Source organism: Emydura macquarii, unplaced genomic scaffold (assembly GCF_026122565.2).
Source record: "Emydura macquarii macquarii isolate MOO-44397 ecotype Brisbane River unplaced genomic scaffold, CSIRO-AGI_Emac_v2 contig_2292, whole genome shotgun sequence".
In the NCBI taxonomy this organism is placed as follows: Eukaryota; Metazoa; Chordata; order Testudines; family Chelidae; genus Emydura; species Emydura macquarii.
Window position 1 is genome coordinate 1,748,256 of NW_027132429.1, and position 18,589 is coordinate 1,766,844.

At 58.2% G+C, this 18,589-nt stretch overlaps 1 protein-coding gene across 1 annotated transcript in view; it reads right to left on the reverse strand.

The window, feature by feature from the left end:
- CACNA1A (calcium voltage-gated channel subunit alpha1 A) overlaps window positions 1-18,589 on the reverse strand; it is a 141,424-nt gene that overhangs the window by 11,523 nt on the left and 111,312 nt on the right. The window contains exons 38-44 of the mRNA XM_067560509.1: window positions 13,392-13,497; window positions 13,026-13,133; window positions 12,260-12,360; window positions 11,858-11,967; window positions 11,487-11,625; window positions 10,719-10,832; window positions 4,794-4,829 (exon numbers count right to left, since the gene is read on the reverse strand). Coding sequence (XP_067416610.1) covers window positions 4,794-4,829; window positions 10,719-10,832; window positions 11,487-11,625; window positions 11,858-11,967; window positions 12,260-12,360; window positions 13,026-13,133; window positions 13,392-13,497 — 714 coding nt within the window. The remainder of the gene's footprint in view (window positions 1-4,793; window positions 4,830-10,718; window positions 10,833-11,486; window positions 11,626-11,857; window positions 11,968-12,259; window positions 12,361-13,025; window positions 13,134-13,391; window positions 13,498-18,589) is intronic.

Below are 18,589 nucleotides of genomic sequence, written 5' to 3' on the forward strand. Positions count from 1 at the left end.
ACCCGGGGGCAAGGGGGACTGGGCTGGTTTGTGCCAATCTGGGGGGACCCCTGGTAACACCGTTCAGATGGGAGCCCCCCCAAATGAGGTGCTCCTTCCTTGCCAGCTGCCCCCAACAACTCCACCACTGGAAGCTGCTCAGTCCGGCCAAGGCATATGTCCGGAACCGGATCCACCCACCTACCCATGGAAACACCTTGCTGCTGCCAGAAGAGGGGCTAATTCTCCTGGGGCTAAGGGCAGGCCCCTGGCAGGGGGAGGATAAAGGATCTACTAATACTGACAGCAAAGGGAGCTCTCCTTTTGCTCAAGAGAGTGGCCTGCACTTTGTTAGTGATTTGTTAGTGGCTGTATCTGAGGTGTATCAGGGTGGTTCTGTGGGGCAGGTCTCTGGCCTGGGCTCTGCAGGGGGTCAGAGCAGATGATCAGCAGGGTCCCTTCTGGCCTCGGGATCTATGAACCCACCTTGGAAAGGCTTCACTGGTGGGATGGACGGGCTGCGCTGTGGGAAGCTTGGGGGGGAGGAGTGGACCCGGAGGGCCTTGCTGCCATGGGGTCCTGCTGTGCTGGGCTCAGGTATGCCCCTGCCTTGGGCCCACGGCCTGGGATGGCCATGCGTGCCCCTCTGTGTCAGGTGCTGTGTGGAGCTGGACTTGGCTCCCCTCCCAGGGGGATCAGCCCTCGCCACAGGAGGGACCCGCCCGTGAGCTCTGGGGTTCGTGTGCCAATTGTGGGTCTCACCAAAGGACCTATGACCCCTGGCTCCCGATTTCTGGGGCTCTTCGCCCCCGAGGAGTGGGAACTTCAGATGGGGAGCCAGCACCTCTCAGTTCCTTCCTCTGGGGGTCTAGGATCTTAACATGCTGGTGCCTGGGGTCCTCTGAGACTCTCTTTTATTATCTCCATGAACCCTCTCCCCCCAGGAGGTTATGGAGGGTTGGGGGGGGAGCGAATGCAGCTCAGTCTGCAAGTGCTGGTGTCTACACTGCCCCAGCAGCGCGGCGGGGGGGATTTGATCAAGACTTCAGGGCTGTGAGATAATGGTTTGGCTTTCCAATGACCACTCATGAATTAAACCCCACAGACACACCCCCAGCCCACCCTGTTGGTAAGGATTGTTCTCATTGTATGGAGGGGGAAACTGAGGCACAGGGAAAGGCGGCAACTCACCCACAATCCAACAGCGAGTCTGTGGCAGAGCTGGGAATGGATCCCAGGAGGCCGGCGGGTCTAACCACTACACCACACTCCAGCCAGGGGTCCTGGCTCCCGCTCCCTTCTAACCACTAAATCACATGGAACCAGACAGAGAACCCAGGAATCCTGGCTCCCAAGCGTCAGCTCTAGCCACTAGGTGCTCTGTTCATCTCAGCCTGCTACGGCTCGTTCGGGTTCCCAGTCCAGCTGATGCTCTCCACAGCCAGGTAAACCGAAGGGTCGTGTCTTCTGCTGCCTGGGTTCTCGCCCCCCGGGATGAGCCCATCCTGTCTACGTCAGGGCGCGGAGGTTGCTTTAATGACCCCGGGCCTGGCCCTCGCGGTCTGCAATGGCTCAGGGCGGTGAGCTGGTTTGTGGCCACCTGGAGAGCCGGGGAAGCGCGGCCCACGTAGCCACCCCATCTCCACCATGCGAGAGCCATGCTGGGTCTCCCGCCTGCTGTGGCTACCACACACAGCTAGCCAAGGGCCCAAGCAGGGGCAGCATCGCTGTTTGTGTGGGTGGAGGGGGCTTGCAGGGTGTCTCCAAGGGACCCGGCGGCCTTCAGGACATCCTGGGGCCTCCACCTCCACAGGGGATGTTGAACTGACCTTGACCGCCGCCCTCCTGGGAGTATCAGCAGTGCCCCTCTGCACAGGCAGATTGCTCCTCCAGGGCACCCAGCAGCAGGATCTACAGGCCAAGTGCCCCCGTGACAGCCAGGAGGCGTTATCCATGGAGCTGGCAAAGGTCCCTGCAGCTCAGGGAGATGACAGGGGAGAACCATGTCCTTAGCGCAGGGAGCGGAGACGCGGACCCATTGTACCGCAGTCCCCAGGCTGGTCTGTTTGAACCCCGGGGGGTGGGGGAGATCAGTGCCACAGTGTCCGAAGGGGAACCCCAGCACTGACACCTCCCCACTCCCCACAACCCTTCCCCTCTCCCAGACACAAGCAGGACAGTTCAAAGGAGCTACAGGACCACAAAGGGGACTGGTCCCCAGACGAGCACCGGCTGCCCCCCCCCGTGTAGAAACATACACAGCAGACAGGCAGGCTCCTTCCAAGCACTGATTAAGCCTCACAAACACCCCCTGAGCGGGAGATCACAGTTACTGGAGTGGAAACTGAGGCACAGTGAGTGAGCTGGGAGTAGAATCCAGGAGTCATGAGTTCTAGTCCCTTTGATCTAGCCAAGAAACCGCACACCTCCTCCCAGAGCTGGAATGGAACCCAGGAGTCCTGCTTCCCAGCCCTCCCCGCTCTAATCACTAGACCTCACTTCCCTCCCAGCAGCAGGAACAGAACCCAGTGTTCTGGTTCCCGGGCCCCCCCACTGCTCTAACCACTAGACCCCACTCCCCTCCTAGAGCCAGGAACAGAACCCAGGCATCCTCACCCCTGCTCTAACCACTAGGCACCACTCTCCTCCCAACGCCAGGCACAGACCCCAGCTGCCTGGCTCCCCATTGCCTGCACGTTGTGTGCCATGGATCCCGGTGGAAAGCAAGGCGAGAGGGGTAGTGACCTCTGCCACTCCCACTTACAGCCGCCTTGCACTTGCTGCCCCAGCGGCTGGCAAAGCCCCACAGCTCCCAGGGGAGAACTCCCCCAACCCACGCCCACGGGGGGGGGCCTTTCAGCCCAGGCCTGGGAGCCAGTTTTTGCCTCCACTTCCCCCAGGCGGCACCTCCCTGGAGCCACAACAGGCTGCGAAGGCCTGGGGCAGCTTTGTGTTCTGCATCTGTACAGCTCCTGGCACAGGAAGGAGGGCCTGGGCCCCAGCTGGGGCGTGTGGGAGCTACCCTAATACACCTAATACACAGTATACAGCGCCCAGCACAGTGCGGGCCTGGTCCATGACTGGGGCTCCTAGGCCCCACCGCAATCCAAACACCGCAGACTCTCAGCCGCTCTGCCCCGGCGTACGTGACCCCCCGCGGGGACCGGTGAGCACGAGGGCACTGTGCAGACCGGGGACACAGTGTGAGCAAAACCCTTTAAGCTGACGTGGTTTGAAAGAGCCGTGCAGACGGACCTTCCAAATGCACCAGCTGGCCACGGTGGGCCGGGGGGGATGCTAAGACACTGGCCAGGTTTGTACCTAGAGCAGGCTCCCGTCCCAGCGCAGTGCTCCTTAGTCCAGCCCCACCGAGCGAAAGGAGCTAGCCGGGGAAAAGCAGGTTTGCCAGCGTAGGTGCACCTGCACTAGGAGATGCTGCCAGCACCGCTGAGTCGGCCCGGGAACCCACCTCTACCCGTCCCCGGCCGACGGAGCAATGCCAGCAGACGTCTGCACTGCAGCTTCGGCCTCTGTCTACAGCCATTGTCCTGGTTTAACTTCACGGCTCCAGGATCCGAGCTGCCTAGATCAAAGCTGGCTGGGCTATGGCTGCAGTGCAGACAGACCCTTCATTCCAGTTCAGCCAGCCCGCGTGAGCCCAGAGGCGCTATCTTCTGACGTCACATCTTGTAGCCTCGGCTTCACGGGGGGAGATTTCCCAGCATAGTTCAAGCAGAATAACTCTGCCCCTTCCGCTAAAACGTAGCTATTCTGGACTCGAGCCCCGCCCCAGGATGGAGAGCGGAGTCTGAACTAAAAGTGCTTTTCGAACCGCGTCCAGCCAGGGGCTATTCCAGAATTGCGATGCTGGTCAATTTCTCCTGGGAGACCAGCCCCGAGTGAAACTGATGTATGGATGAGGCCTAAAACCATGCTAGTTCCAGTGTGGCAAGGCTGGCCTATGCTGGACAGTTCACCTGGACTGAGCCTGGTGTGAACGACAGCGCGAGAGCTATTACAGGACAAGGCCAGGCGCAGAAACGCCCCAGCCAGCATCCCCCGTGCTCTAGCCTAGCGTGCCCCTTCCTCCAGAACTCCCGCTCACAGCCCACCCTGCGCTAAGCACTAGGCAGCACTTTCTTCCAGAGCTGGGAGTAGACCCAGGCTCGGGTGCCCGCTACTCTAGCCATTCGACTGCGCTTCCTTCCCCGAGCACACGTGGCCAACGGCAGCGTGGAAGGATCCCCCAGGGAGGAGCTGGAGTCACTTGACTCTGGGCTAAGGCGGGGAGAAGACCCGTGAGGGGAAAGGCGCCCGGCTCCCAGGAGCAGGGTATAGAAGGGCAGCGTAGGTCAGACCATGGGGCTCAGCATCCAGCAGGGTCAGGCCCTGAGGACCAGTCCGTCACCATTCCCTCTGGGGGTGGCAGGATGGTCTGTGAGGGGGGGGGTGGCAAGAGAGCCCTGGGCGGGGGCAGACAAGGGGAGGGAGCTAAAGCCAGGGACAGAGGCAGTCACGAAGAAGGCGAAATCAACTCGGAGCCGTTCCCCACAGGCTGTCCCCTCCTGGCGCCCCGGGGCGGCCGAGGTAGCTTCTGTCGGCTCCAGGGTGCCGTGAAAGGGACGTGGCAGACAGGAGAGGATGGAGCTCAGAGAGAGAGAGAGAGAGCCGTGGAGGAGGGGAAAGGGGCGGCTGGACAGACAGACAGGTAGGGAGCTAGGTGTGTGTGGGGACAGACAGAGGGAGGGAGAGCAGCAAGGGGGGATCGGGGGCGTGGAGTGAGTGGCACTGGAGATCCCCGCCATGGTACATACACTGAGATTATCTCCTCGGGGTCGCACCTTCCTCCTCTGCCAGACCCAGACAAGACGGTGCACACAGAGAGGGAGAGAGAGAGAAGAAAATAAATATAAAGGCAGAGGCGGGGGGCGGGAGGGGGCGGGAGGACACCGGGGAGGGGAGAAGAAAGTCGGTCATCGGTCAGCTCCAGCCGGCAGCCGCGCGTGCGCCCAGCACCCAAGCCAAGCGGGGAGGCCCCAGCGGACGGGGTGGGATGCGCGGAGGCGAGCAGCGGAGGATGAGAAGCGCAGGCAGGAGCAGCCATCACCCCAGTGCATGCTGCAGCCAGCCTGCGTCCACGCCGGGCCTCGGGCTGCAGCGCCAGCGTCGCGCTCGGCCCCAACGAGCCCCCCCAGCCTCTGCCTAGGGCCTGAGCCAAAGTCCTGTGGATGTTCATGGAGAGGCTTTGGGATGGGCCCACCCCTGGCAGCTGGGGGGGGGTTGATGTGCCGTGCCCCTGGCCTAGCCCCACTGCAGCTGGGGGGTGGGTGTCAAAGGAGAGCATCCCCGCCCGGGGCCAGCGTGCTCCGCTGTGGAGGAAGCAGCAGACTGAGCCGGCTGACTCTGCAGACAGGCGGGATTTGATGCCCCCCCTTGCCGGGCACAGAGGCATTAAACGAAGCTGGGGGGGGGGCGGGGCTGTGCAGAGGGATTCAGGCACAGGGGAGCTTAGGGCCATGGCAGGAGCATGGCGGAAACTCCCAGACCCCCACCCCCGACCTGGTGCGTAGGGGGGAGTGGAGGGTCGTGGACCCTACACTACGCAGCTACGCAGCCCTGCTCTTGGCTTTGGGGGAGTCCCTGATTCCCCCCCACCCAACGGTGACCACTGGGATGCAGCGCCTGGGCTAAGGGAAGTGGAGCTGGCTGCCCGGTCCCTGCTCATCGCCCTGTTGACTCTGAATACTAAGGACTACGCGTCCAGTCACCGTTGCTAACTCCTGAAAACCATTCCCGTCCGTGGAGTGACGGTGGAAGTGGCCCCTTCTCATTCACCACCTCTGTTCCCTGCTCGATGCGTGCCAGGCTCAGCAGGGCCTCTCACAAGCTCCAGCTGGCAGAGCTCCCCTGGGGGTATGGGAGGATTTTAGTGATGGGGAGATGGAGACAGAGAGGGGAAGAGACTCGCCCAAGGTCACACACTGAGTCAGTGGCACAGACAGGGAAAGAACCCAGGCGTCCTAACTCTTCACCCTCCCTCCCTGCTCTAGCCACTAGATAACACTCTCCTCTGAGAGCTGGGGAGTCCTGGCTCCCAGCCCCTCTCTGCTCTAACCATTAGACCTCATGATGTGTAGAGAACACTAATCAGTCCAGGGTCTGTTGGCGCCCTGCCCGCTGGGCCCCTGGGTTGCTGTGGGGACGGGGTGGAGCCGGACCAGCCCTGTGGGAATCAGGGCCCCTGGCTCATGTTTTAGGGGCAGCCTCCCTGACCTCTCCTATCCCGCTGGCTGTGTGGCGGGATGGTGCATGGCCAGGCAAGCCCGCTGCGGTGTGCTGCCCGCTCTCCTAATACAGCCAGGTGGGCAGCCTCAAGGAAGTAGGGCCCAAGGGACAGCTTGGGGGTGGAGGGGACCCAAGATCCTTCCCCTCCTTCCTTCGGCCCCTCAGGAACAGTGCAGCCTTTAGCAAGGGTCTCGCCCTCCTCCCGCTCTGGCCCCACGGTCGATGGCTGCCCACGAAGCTCACTAAAAAGCTCATGCAAAAAGGAACTGAACATCCGAGCGACTCTCCCCTGCCAGGGAAGTCGCTCGCCCCCCCAGCAGCCGGCAGAACCGGCAGCATTCAGCGGGGAGCTGCGCCAGGCGCCCGGCGGGCAATCCCGTCGCAGCACGGCCCCTCGGCGTCACTCTAGCTACCCAGCAAGTGAGCCCGATGGTAGCTGGCCACGGGACTCCCCACCTCCCACCCCGATTCCCTTAAAGGCAAGGCCAGTTTTTGGGGACGAGCGCCCCATAGCTCAGATCTGCCACCAGCTAGGTGGAAACACCTGCCAGAGACGGGCTCCGATGTGGACTTGTGCCCTCCCGGCCACGTTCTGCCTCGGTTTACAAGGGCGAATTCGGTAGGTGACAATGCAAACTTTAAAGGCTAAAGAAATCGTGAAGGTGGTTGGAGTTTTTCATCTCAGAGTTGCTATGAGTCATTGCTGTCGCTTTCACACACATGCTTAGCTTACTGGTGTGCACACACACACACAACACACAACACACACACACAAAACACACCAACACACACAAACGCACATGTATACTTAGCTCATTGCTACGGCAGGTGCCCGGGTAAACGCTCCTGTGCTGCTAGGTATGCTAAGAACAGCATCTGCTTCGGACACCCCCCTACCCCGATGCTCTCAGGGTTGCAGCACTGGGAAGGTGCCCGGGCTGGCTGGGGGCACCACACCCTGGGGCTGGGGGGTTCTGCTGCTCTGAAGCATGCTTCATGCCAGCATGGGAAGCTCATGTTATAAGCTCGATGGACCCAGCGGTGGGTGGCAAATGGGCTGCTCAGATGGCGGCTGCACTGCGCGCGGATGCATTGCGACTGCATGAGCTTTGCCTCCGGTGGAGGGAGGGGGTCACGTTAGTCAGGTATGTGCATGGAACACGCGAGCACGGATGGGCCAGGGTTGGCTCTCAGCCCCGTGTGGAACCGAGACCTGAATCCCACCCAAAACTTCAAGGCAACCGATGAATGTTAACAAGTTACACCTCGCAACGCTCCCACCCACGGGGCAGGTAAGTCGGATCACCCCTTGTTTTAAACATGGGGAAACTGAGGCACAGACAGGGGAGGTGACTTGCCCCAGGTCACACAGTGAGGCAGCAGCAGAGCTGGGATGAGAACGCAGGAGGCCTGCTCCCAGGCCTCTGCTCTGACCACTAGAGAAGCTTTCTCCCAAGCCAGTGGAAGAGGCCAGGCGTACATGACTCAAAAAGTCTCACGCTTTGTCTGCTAGATCTGAGTGACTCTTAACATTTCTTGCTAAAACCCAGGTCCCGGCGCTGGGCTCCCGACAACAACAGCCTGCTCCCATTTCGCTGCTGCTCTCAAGAAAGAATTTTGCATCTTTGCAAGATTCCTCCTTTTTCTGAGCCTTTAACCCTTTCATCTTCCTCGGGAGGAACGGCTCCGTTCCCCTTTTAATTCCCCTCAGTCGCCCCTTGGGTACAATGACCTCCCCTCTGGTGCGGGCTGTGGAACAGAGCCCGGTGGGGCCTGCCCATGCTGCTCCTTTGGTCGCCAGACGGGGGCACTCGAAGAGCGACAACAAAATATTATTAGCAGGCTTTGGTTACTGATACAAAGTGAGACAATGACTCATGCGACTCATCAATATTCTGGAGGGAAAACTGCAGTGTCAGGGTTACTTAGTTGTTGTCCCAGCAACAGACTGCGACGTCATGGTAACGGAGATTGCAGTGTCACGGTAACACGGACCATGGCTTTGATCTCAGTTATGGAGACCATAATAATGTGGTTCTGGAGATGCGGTTGTTATGGTTACGGAGGTTAAGGTGGACTGCACCTTCCATGAGATCACTCTTAGGGGATGAAGCCCAGAATCTAGCTTTTCCTAAAGGAAAGGTCAATTTCACCCACTGGGGAAATGCAGCCACCTCTGGGGTGGAGCGCAGCAGCTGCGGAGTGCAGAGCAAAGCTGCACAACAGTTTAAGAAAAGACATGAAGAAAGAATTCTGCATCCACCTGGAATCATGGGAGGAATTTAGGGAAGCAGCTGAAATTGAAATCTGGCTGGGACAAATGTCCCAACTGCTGGGAACAGTGCAATGGGATTTTTTAACAGCCTCACCTCAATGGACTGCGACTTTAAGTGTCATTTCCTGCAGCACAGCACCCCCTAATGCCATGCAGAGACACTGGCGACCACGTGGACAGAGGAGAGCATCCCCTACTGACTGAGCCACTCCACTTTCTGCAGCCCAGCACCTCTTCTAGCACCGCTACAGGGGCAGCAGTGACTGAGAGAGGAAGAACATCCCCTGCTGAATCAACAAGTCGTGCTGCGCCAGGCTGGAATTCTCCCACGGGGTGACCCTGCCCAGCAAGTGAAATGCAGCCACCTCTCAGGACAGGGTGGCGGAGCTGCTGGAGCCCTCAGTGAAAGCAAACGTATGAAGTCACTTTTACAGAGTGGGAGCTGGGAGGTGATTTCCCCCCATCTAAGGCCTCGGTGAGACCGATACTGGAACACTGGGTCCTGGTCCGGAGCGTAAAACCGATGCTGAAAAACTGGAAAACGGTAAAAATTAAAATAAAAAAATGATGCTGAAAAATTGGAGAAGGTGCAGAGAATCAGCTGCGGAAATTTCCTAACAGGGAGAGACTCACAGAGCTTATCAACAAGAAGATCAAGAGGTGATTTGATTACGGAGTTTGGGGAGAAAATCCTGGGCACTGAAGGGTTCTTTACTGTAGCAGAGAAAGGCAGAAGACCTACCGCTGGCTGGATGAGAGAGCCAGACATTCCCATTAGAAAGAAGACCCATATTTGTAACCAACTCCAAGAGAAGCGCAGGATTCTCTATCCCTTGAAGTCTTCAGATCAAGACTGGACAGCCTTTTTGGAAGGTACTGCTATGCTGAGAGGTGCTTCTGGTTGCCAGCAGCTGAGTTTCTGCATCGACGGCAGTCACAGACTATCTTAAAGTGGTCATGCAATGGGTGTGCTGAGCATCTGGCTTCAGACTCCAGGGAAGGAGCAATTAAGCCCCTCTGTGGAGTAGAGAGAGCTGCAGACAATGGAGGGACTGCCCAAGGCAAAAGGCAGGTCAGAGCTAACCGTTGTGGACTGAGTTTCCTGATAGCTAAACACAGGGACTAGAATACTGGTTTTGCAGCCTGTGTGTGCTGCTTTGTCTTCACTGCACAGTTAACCCAGGTGTGAGCATCCCCATTGCAAGGCCTGACCTGAATTACTGTGTCATCACTGGTTCTGCGCACACACAGGTGTGTCGGGGGGTGGGGGGGGGTAATCTCATAGCTCTGTTTGCTGAGATGCTGTGGGATTTTTTCCCAGTCAATTGCACGAGAATTTATCTGTCCTTTGGGAGGAATTGTGGGAAAGGTGCTGGAGAACCAGCAGCACTTGAGTGACTTGGCTTAGATCCTGCAGTGAGCTGAAGCAGAGCCTGGGTTCTAACTCACACCACCAGCCAAGCCAGACAGCCTGGACTTAAAGCACTTCCAAACCCAGGTCAGAGGCTTTTCTTTGTGGATGGTAGGAGGGTTTGGGCTAAAACCCAGGTAAGAACCAGAATTAAATGGGCAGTGAAGACATTCCCAAAGAGGCAGAAAGTCAGAAGAAGTGGAGGAGAGAGACAGGGCTTCCTGGGCACAGAGTCCACTGAAGCTGCAGTCCTGGGGATTCCTGGACAAAGAAATCGCCTGCTGTTGTTCAGGGGAACAGGACTTCGTGTACATGTGTTTTGTAGCTAAAGCCAGATCACACCAAAGAATCGCTCTGACTCGTAGCCTCAGTTTCTCCTCTGAATGGAGACAACCTTGCAAAGCTGTGATTATGGGCTGCCTCACGAGCCAAAGGGGCAACACAACTGCCTTAGCCAAACACAAGTTCCTGGGTTCAATGCAGGGGTAACTGGGCGAAATTCTCTCCCGTGATGATCTAATGGTCTCTTCTGGCCTGAACTTCTAGGGCTCCATGAATTTTGAAACGTGTCTCTTGTAATCTTGGCGCAATCCTGAGTCCCTGCAAGGGATTGTTTCACTTTGTATCAGTCTGGGCGTGATTCCCCGTCCAAAACGCACTTGACTGAGAAATCCCCCGTTGTCTGTGGACATCCCAGGCTCCCAGCAGGGGTGTGTGTGTGCGTTTGTCAGTGGAACCCCTGGATGGTTCTGAAAAAAAGCCCCTCACCTGGTTTTCAGCGGGCAGTCGCGGCATGGAGGCGGCCCGGCCGTGACCTTCCATAGGGAGGTAGTGGTCGCTGTCTGAGTAGCCGTCCTTCCCCATCTCTCTCATCTCCACGGACTGCAGAGGGCAAGGCAAAAACAGGGTCAGCTGGTAAAGGCTGGTCATTCCTGTCTTACAAGTGTGGAAACCGAGGCACAGAGAGGGGTCAGGATCTGTCAAAATTCATTCACAAGAAGTCAGGGACACCCTGGGAATAGGGTCCAGGAATCCTGATTCCCACCTACTTCCCTCTCAGACGAGGGAACATAACCCAGCTCCCGGGCTCTAACCACTAGACCCTACTCTCCTTCCAGAGCTGGGGAGAGAGTCCAGGAGTCCTGACTCCTAGTCCCTGACTCTAGTCAATACAGACACTACGTTTCAAAACCCTGCTGCTGAAAATCATGATCCCTGGCTCAGTTCCTCCTCCCAGGGCCCTGGATTCCCCACCTGTCTGAAATCACTGGAGACGCCCTGCACTTGGAGCCCTGCACAGCTGCCTGTGAGTGAGCCTCTGGCGCTGCCTGGGACAGGGGGGCTGCTGGGGTGGGGAATCTCTCCTTCTCATGACCACCTGGAGAGCGGCTAAGTGGTCAGGTGGGGGACCAGACTAGAACGAGCCTCTCCACAGAACCCAGCCCTAAGGGGTTAGACGTGCCCATCACCCCTCCACAGGAGAATGGTGGCGGGGGGGATAGATAATGTGTGTATGGAAACTGATCAATCCATCACCTGGGAATTGGGGCGGCTGTTGGGCATGTCTTCGGGCCGACCTCGCTCTGGACTCCAGGTGCCCGTCTTCTGGAACATCTCCTGCGCCCGCTGGGTGACCCAGGACTGGCTCTCCTTCATGCCCCCTTCGGGCGCACTCCTGCCAGGGCAGACAGGATATCAGGCCATAGCCACCCATGCTGGGGGGCTGCCCTAGAGGGGCTCAGAGCAGCGCAGGCAGGTGCATCTGCTGTTAATGGGGTCAAGCCAGCATCGCCCAGCTTCTCTGGCAGCTCTGCAGGGCACAGTGACCTCCAGTCCTTGCCCCTCCCAGCAAGGGGCGCTGGAGGGAGCAGGGCAGGACAACCAGACAGAGAATGCTCAGGACTTACAGGCCACCCCCTGGGTCCAGCTGGGAGGACGGGAGAGCGTTCTGCCCCGGGACCCCCTCCTGGGTGGGGGACGGCGGCTCCATACGCTGGAACATGACCGGCGTTCGATTCTGCGGGGGATACAGGAGGCATCAGACCAGCTTATGGGAAGGAAAAAGAGCCCCCCAGGCCAACCCGGGGCAGGGCACCTTCCTTCTTCCTGGCTGGGCTCAAACCTCCAGCCGGGAGGAGAATTTCACCGTGGAAGCAGCTTTCACCCGAGGGTCTCACTGCACGTCCCAGGCAGCTCCACCCTACCCGCTCCCAGGGGCTGAGGCTGCCTGACCGGCCCCGGGTGAGGGGGAAACTGAGGCACAGCATGGCCAAGGGGCAGACCCAGGAATTGAACCCCGGGTGATGTACCTGCTCCTCCCTCATGGCCTGCAGCTTCTTAGCCTTGCTTTGCCGGTAGTACTCCATGATCATCATGGCAGCATAGATCTTCCCTACCGTCAGGTCCGTGGCTGGGAGCAGCAGAGAGGGAGACAGGCTGAGCGTTATCAGCAGCCCCCCACCCAAAATCCCACCGGGTCACCCCAAAGCCAACTCCTGGGCCTAGCGTGAAGCAGCCCAGCTCCCCCCAGGATTGCAAGCCACTGAGTCTCTGGTGCCGAGAGCCCCTTTTGGTGTGGGGAAGATGGGGGCTTGGGCTCTGGGCCCATACAGGTCTTGGCCCTGGGCACGGGTGGAGGTGCCAGGAGATAAGGGGCGTTACAGACCTGACAGATCCCTGAGGACGGACAAATGGACAGACGGCCTCTGTGTTGAGTGGCTGGGAGTCTCCAACGTTTGACATGCCAAAAGTCACCCAGCAAGTCAATGGAACATTGGGATAGAATCCGGGGGGGGGCGGCTGATGCTCTAACCACTAGACCCCCCAGGATAGAGCCTCAGGGGTCCTGACTCCCAGCCCCTCCCCCCACTCTAACCAGCACCCCCCCCTCTCCAAAGGCACCGAATGGGCCCTGATGCCAGTGGGGTGCCTAGCCCTGCACAGCTCACCAGCGACCTGGTGAACGGAGGGCGGGGCTGCTGTCTGGCCATGGGTGCTATGCCCAGCCAGGGGAGACCCCCACGCCAGGGCTGGTGTGGGCTGGCCCTAGAGCTTGGGCGATCTGCAGGGTCTCACATTTGTGCGGGGTGACCAGGAGATCCAGGTTTTTGTGGGAGAGGTTTGGCCAGATGGCCATCATCTCCTTCCGCAGCTCAGCGTCCATCTGCTGCTTGTCGGCTCCGCCTGCAAGGTACGCGCCGGGGAGAAAGGTCAGCAGCTGGGCACCCGCCAGCCCCCACGTCAGCTCCCCAGGGAAAGCGCACAGCCACTGCCCCCCGCCCAGCCAGCACTCCTGCCCTGCTCCCTGCAGCACCCCCTGCTGGGAGAGGGCAGGACGGGCCCGGTTGTGGATCTCCTCTTGAAGGCGGGGACCCAGAGCAACGCCCATCCCGCGCAGCGGAGCCAGCTCCCCCGCCCCAGGTGCCAGAGCGTCGCACTTGCCTTTGGCGATCTTGATGTCCAGCGCGGTCCTGATCAGAGCCATGAGGGTGGAGTTGAAGTGGACCGTGTTGTCGTCAGCCACGGGCAGGTCCATGCGGAGCAGCCTCTGCGGAGAGGCAAGAAGCGCATCACCCTCGCGGTCCCCCCGCCCCAGAGGCCAGCGTGAGTTTCAAAACAGGGGAGCCCTGGGGAGAACTCTGGGGAGTCACCGGGTTCAGTGCTCAGGGGATCCCCAGCTCTTGCTAACCATCACTCCTCTCCCCAGCCCCTCGGGGCTCTGCTGGGCCCAGGCGGGTGCGCAGTGCCAATGAATGGGGCGCTCCCTTTACAACACTCAGCCTTGGTCTATCCCTGTCTCCTTCCAGCCGAGGATCTCAGGGTATGTTGCTGGCATTTGGAGATTAAACCTCGGCCTCTGGTGGGTGGGCCAGAATTGTCCCCATTTTGGAGACGGGGAAACTGAGGTAACTGTCTCCAAGTTATACAGAGAGCCAGCGGCAGAATTGGGAATAGGACCCAGGAGTCCTGGTTCAGTCTCCTGCTTTAACCACAATTCAACACTCCCACCTGGTATTCCCGACCAGCGCTGGGTATAAAGCCCAGGCTGTTTCACTTCCCACTCTAACCACTAGACGACATGCCCTATAGAGGCAGGAATAGAACCAGGAGCCCTGATGTCTAGCTCCCTTCTCTAACCACTAGACACCACTCCCTTTCAATGGCTGGGCAGAGAACCCAGAAGCCCTGCTCCAACCCCTCGGCCCCACTCTCCTCTCCGGGTTGCGTCCCTCCCCACCTGCCCCAGAGTTCTTCCCCAAGGGCTCGCTGACTTCGTTTAACAATTAAAATTAAGATAAAGAAATCAACAGGCACGAGTAAAGCAAGACAAACAAAATGCACTTTGCAAGGCAGCAGCGCTCTTGGTGTCAGCAAAGGAAAACAGGGGAGCGATGGTCAATGCTCACTGCGCCAGACACAGCCACTACCATCCAACAAAGCACGCTCCTGGGCAAGGCAGCATGACACAGGGCCCATGCAGAGAGCATGCAGCATGCAGCATGCTCAGAGAACACAGTGAGACTCATTCATAGCTCTGGTATAGACTGCTCTAGTGAGAGGCCCGGAGATTTTGTGCTCTCGGTGCAAAGAATGGGTGGGTCCTCAAGGTGCGAAGGGAAGAAATGAACAAAATCGACAGAAACTCGGCATTCCTCAGAGCTCAGGCGGTTGGGCAACAAGATGCTCAGGGCCGGACCGGACAGTGGCTGCCCAGTTAGTGCATTAGCTACGATACAGCTTTGGACCACATGGAGATGGGGGTTAGGGGATCTCTTCCGGTCGTTAAAGGGATGTAACTGACGAAGTTGGGGGAGGGACAGCAAAACGAGAAGGGAAAAAGACAGCGAGAGAGAGGAAGGGAGGCGACAGACAGGGAGGATGAAGAGAAAATTAGCATGAAGATCCATCGGAGCCTGCTGTCCAGAGACCTGGGAGCTGCAGAGCTGGGCTCTATGTGCAGCGCTCCTGTGTTTCAGGGGTTAGAGGGAGGGGGAGCAGGGCTCTGCGCTGCTCCATGGTTTGGGGAAGCAGCACCAGCCCCCCTGCTGGCTCAGAACACGTTCACCCACGCTGCTTTTTCAGCTTGTCAGCGAGCGGGCACCACCAGGCCCCAGCAACAGTGTCACATGGTCCCAATCACGGCGCTGCGGTTCAGACCAGGGGATATTTGCCACCTCCCTAACCTAGGTGCAAATCCCACTTGCCGTGGGGCTGCTGTGTTGTAGCTGATTCCCCTGAGAGAGTTGCAATCAGGACCCCTGCGTGATGACCCGGGGTGGCCATGTTCTGGACTGATCGGGGTAGCTGGACACACCCAGCCTTCCAGGTCACTACGCGGGATGACTTCCCAAAATGTGTTGCACCATGCGAAAAGCACCCGCCATCCTCCATGGCAGCGCATTACAGGATAGGTGCCTGGATTGCCCCAGAATGCCCTGGCACACGCATGGCTCCGCAGGGGAGGGAGATATGGACAGGCTGAACCATGTTAAATGCGCCTGGAAGAGCCGGGGCACCCGCAAAGCTGGGTGCAGCATGGTGCTCCCATCAGAGCAGGCAGGACTGGCCCATAACATGGTTCTCTTGAGGGAGAAGGGGGTCAGATTGAGTTTGTGATGGAGCTGCCTGGGTCCACAGCTCTGTGTGCCGGGGAGCAAGGGTGGGGGGAACACAACCAGCCATGACCTCTCTGGAGGGGCTGCTGTTCTACACAGCACCAGGGCTCCCCTCGCAATGGTTTTCTGGACAGCAGGTGTCATGGAGGAATGAGCCAAGGGAGAAGGGGGTGGATGGGAGGGCACGGAAAAGACTCTGCGGGTATCAGATACCCTGGTGGAGTGAATGGAGAACCCAGCAGGCTTTAGATAGTGGGGAGCAGAGCAGCAATGACAGATGGGCAGGCCGAGGAGAGGCTACTGGGGCGTAAGAATAACATGGTGCAAACCTTTTGCACCGGCCACCTAAGGAGCTCGGTAAAATGGGGAAACTGAGGCACACGGCAGAGCTAGGAACAGAACCTGGGAGTCCTCACACCTAATCTCATTCTCTAATCACAGTCCCTGCCCAAGCCAGGCATCCTGAGTCCCCATGTCCTGCTCCAACCACTAGACCCCACCCTCCTTCCAGCTGCAGGCAGAGAGAGAAGCAGTCCTCAGTCCCAATGCCCCCTAGCTGCACATACATCACCATTCTCCATCTCTGCCCTAACCAGACAGGTCCAGTTAACACAGTACAATCCTCTGCAGCGGACACACAGCATAAAGCTGCTTATACCAGTAAAGCTATTCACAGATGGGAAAGGAGGGACGTTATACTGGTTTAAGGCGCTTTGATCCCAGTATAGCTGGGCCCATGCTAGGAGTTCTACTGTTACATAGAGGGGCTAAAACTCAGCCCCCTCACTGACATGGCTGCACCAGGACAAACACCTTGCGTAGAGCAGACCTCAGTCAATTTCCAGTGTGAAGTCTCAGGGTAAAACCTTTCCCTTCCCTTCCCTGTGTTGCTGTCACTTGTCATATGTGGGGTTTCTCTTAAAGCTCCAGCTCCTGGAGTCATGGGAGAACCTCGGCTTCCATGTGAAGGAAAAAGGAGGGAAATGTGATCTGGGCGTAACTCTAAAGGCTCAGAAATTAGGAGGCAAAGACAAAGCCAGGTCAACGCTATAAGCTTTTGCCTGCGTAGCTCCGTCAGTCAGGGGTGTGAAGCCGACCGAGAGCTGTGCCAGCAGGATCCCCGAGCACAGAACCAGCTATTCCTGCAGGGCTGCCCTTTGGGGGTGTCTCTGGACTAAGTTATGCCAGCACAATGCAGAGCTTTGCTGATATAACCACCACCACATCCACACACCAGGAGTGCTTTGCCGATACAGCGTCCCACCATTCCTGCACCAGCAAAGCGCTTCTCGGACACACGTGGCCAAAACGTCCATTCTAAACAGCTCACAACTTTTAAGCACTTGAGATTGGCCACACCCTCTGCTTCTGCGGCTCCCCTTGCTCCTACGGCGCGCTGCCTCAAGCAATCCTGCCTGCCCCACCGCACGCAGACCTCCGGCTGCCTTCCTTCACCCCGACGGCCCAGAACTCCCTGGGTTCTCTTCAGTGCCCATCCCTGCGGAAGCGAGGGCACTAGGGCTGATTCGCATTTAGGCCTGGTTTGCACCGCATGTGTCCTGGTAATACCACGGCATTGAAGGGTGGGACTTTTACCGACTGCATGAGCACAGCCTCTAGCATGCGGCCATTACACCAATAGAAAGGTGCCTTAGATCAACAACTTATTCCTCTCCCCATATGGGAATAGTTACAAGGCGCCTTTATATCAGTGCAGCAATGTTCATACTAGGAATCCTACTGGTATCTCGCCCCTGCCGTGGTACCAAGCAGTGTGTGGAACCGTCTCAGGTCTACACTAGAAAACGTTGCCTGGCCAGGAACGTTCCTTAGGGGCGTGGTTTTTAATGCTAGTTCTATACTGGGAAAAGTCCTAGTTTAGACCTGGTTACACTGGCCAAGAAATCTTTTGCCAATACAGCAACACAGCGAGAGTTCTGCGGCACTTTAAAGACTAACACATTTAATTTCAGCAGCCATAAGCTTTCATGAGGCTCAGCTAGATGTGAGCGTCTTTAAAGTGCCACAGAACTCTCGCTGGTTTTGCTATATCCAGACTAACCCGCTGCCCCTCTGGAACTCTCTGCCAATACAGCTGATCTCGTTTGGGGACCCGGCCTAAGCTGTCTTGGCAAGTCCTGCGTCTCCAGTGGAAGGGTTTGCCAGGATGGCCGTTATCGGTATGGCTCTGCAGCAAAACCTTATGGGTGTAAGCCCAGCCTCACGTACCCACGAGAATCAGGACCCAACACAACGTAATCCTTGGAAGCCCCGGCCTTGCAGCCAGCCAGCTGTGTGATATCCGGCTGGCCCAACTTCGCAGGGGGAGTTATTCCTTTAGCTCAGATAGGAGCCCTGTGCTTCTAGCGCCATAGGACCCAGGTTCTATTCCCGCTGACAGCCTGGGAGGGGGTAGGAACAAACTCTTTGCCCCCGGATCAGCCTTCCCACCACCCTGAAGAGCGAGCGCCCCAGCACCTCTCCCAGATGCCGGCAGCAGAAGTCCAGCGTAGGGACAATGCACTATGCCGATGGGCAAGGATGGGGGCAAAGCAGCCAGACACACGGACACTATGTAGAGCTCTGAGTCTGTGGGTGGCTGAAGGAGCAAAGAGGGAGATTGCGACAGCAGGAGAGAAAAAGCAGCAGCAGTTTGTAGATGCCCAGCCACAACTGGGAACTCTCCAAACTGCCCTGCAGGGTGGCTCTGGCTCCCAAGCGGGGAGAGGGAATGGAGGCGAGGGGAGAACATGGAGAAAGACGATGCGCTGGGGAGAGGAGAGAAGCTGCTAGACAGGTTAGAACTGCATTGGCAGAGAAGGGGGCGCGGGGGGCGAGAGAGACGGTTAGTGGCTGTTAATTCTGGTTCCGGTGGAGGATAGTTTGGAAAGCAGCACAAGAGAGTCCCCGTAGGGCTGATTACGGATGGGGACCAGCTTCCGGGCATTCGAATCAGGGACTCGCTAGAGCTAAGAGACCTGCTGGATGAGCCATTCTGAGAAGACCCCTGCCTCGTACCCTAGG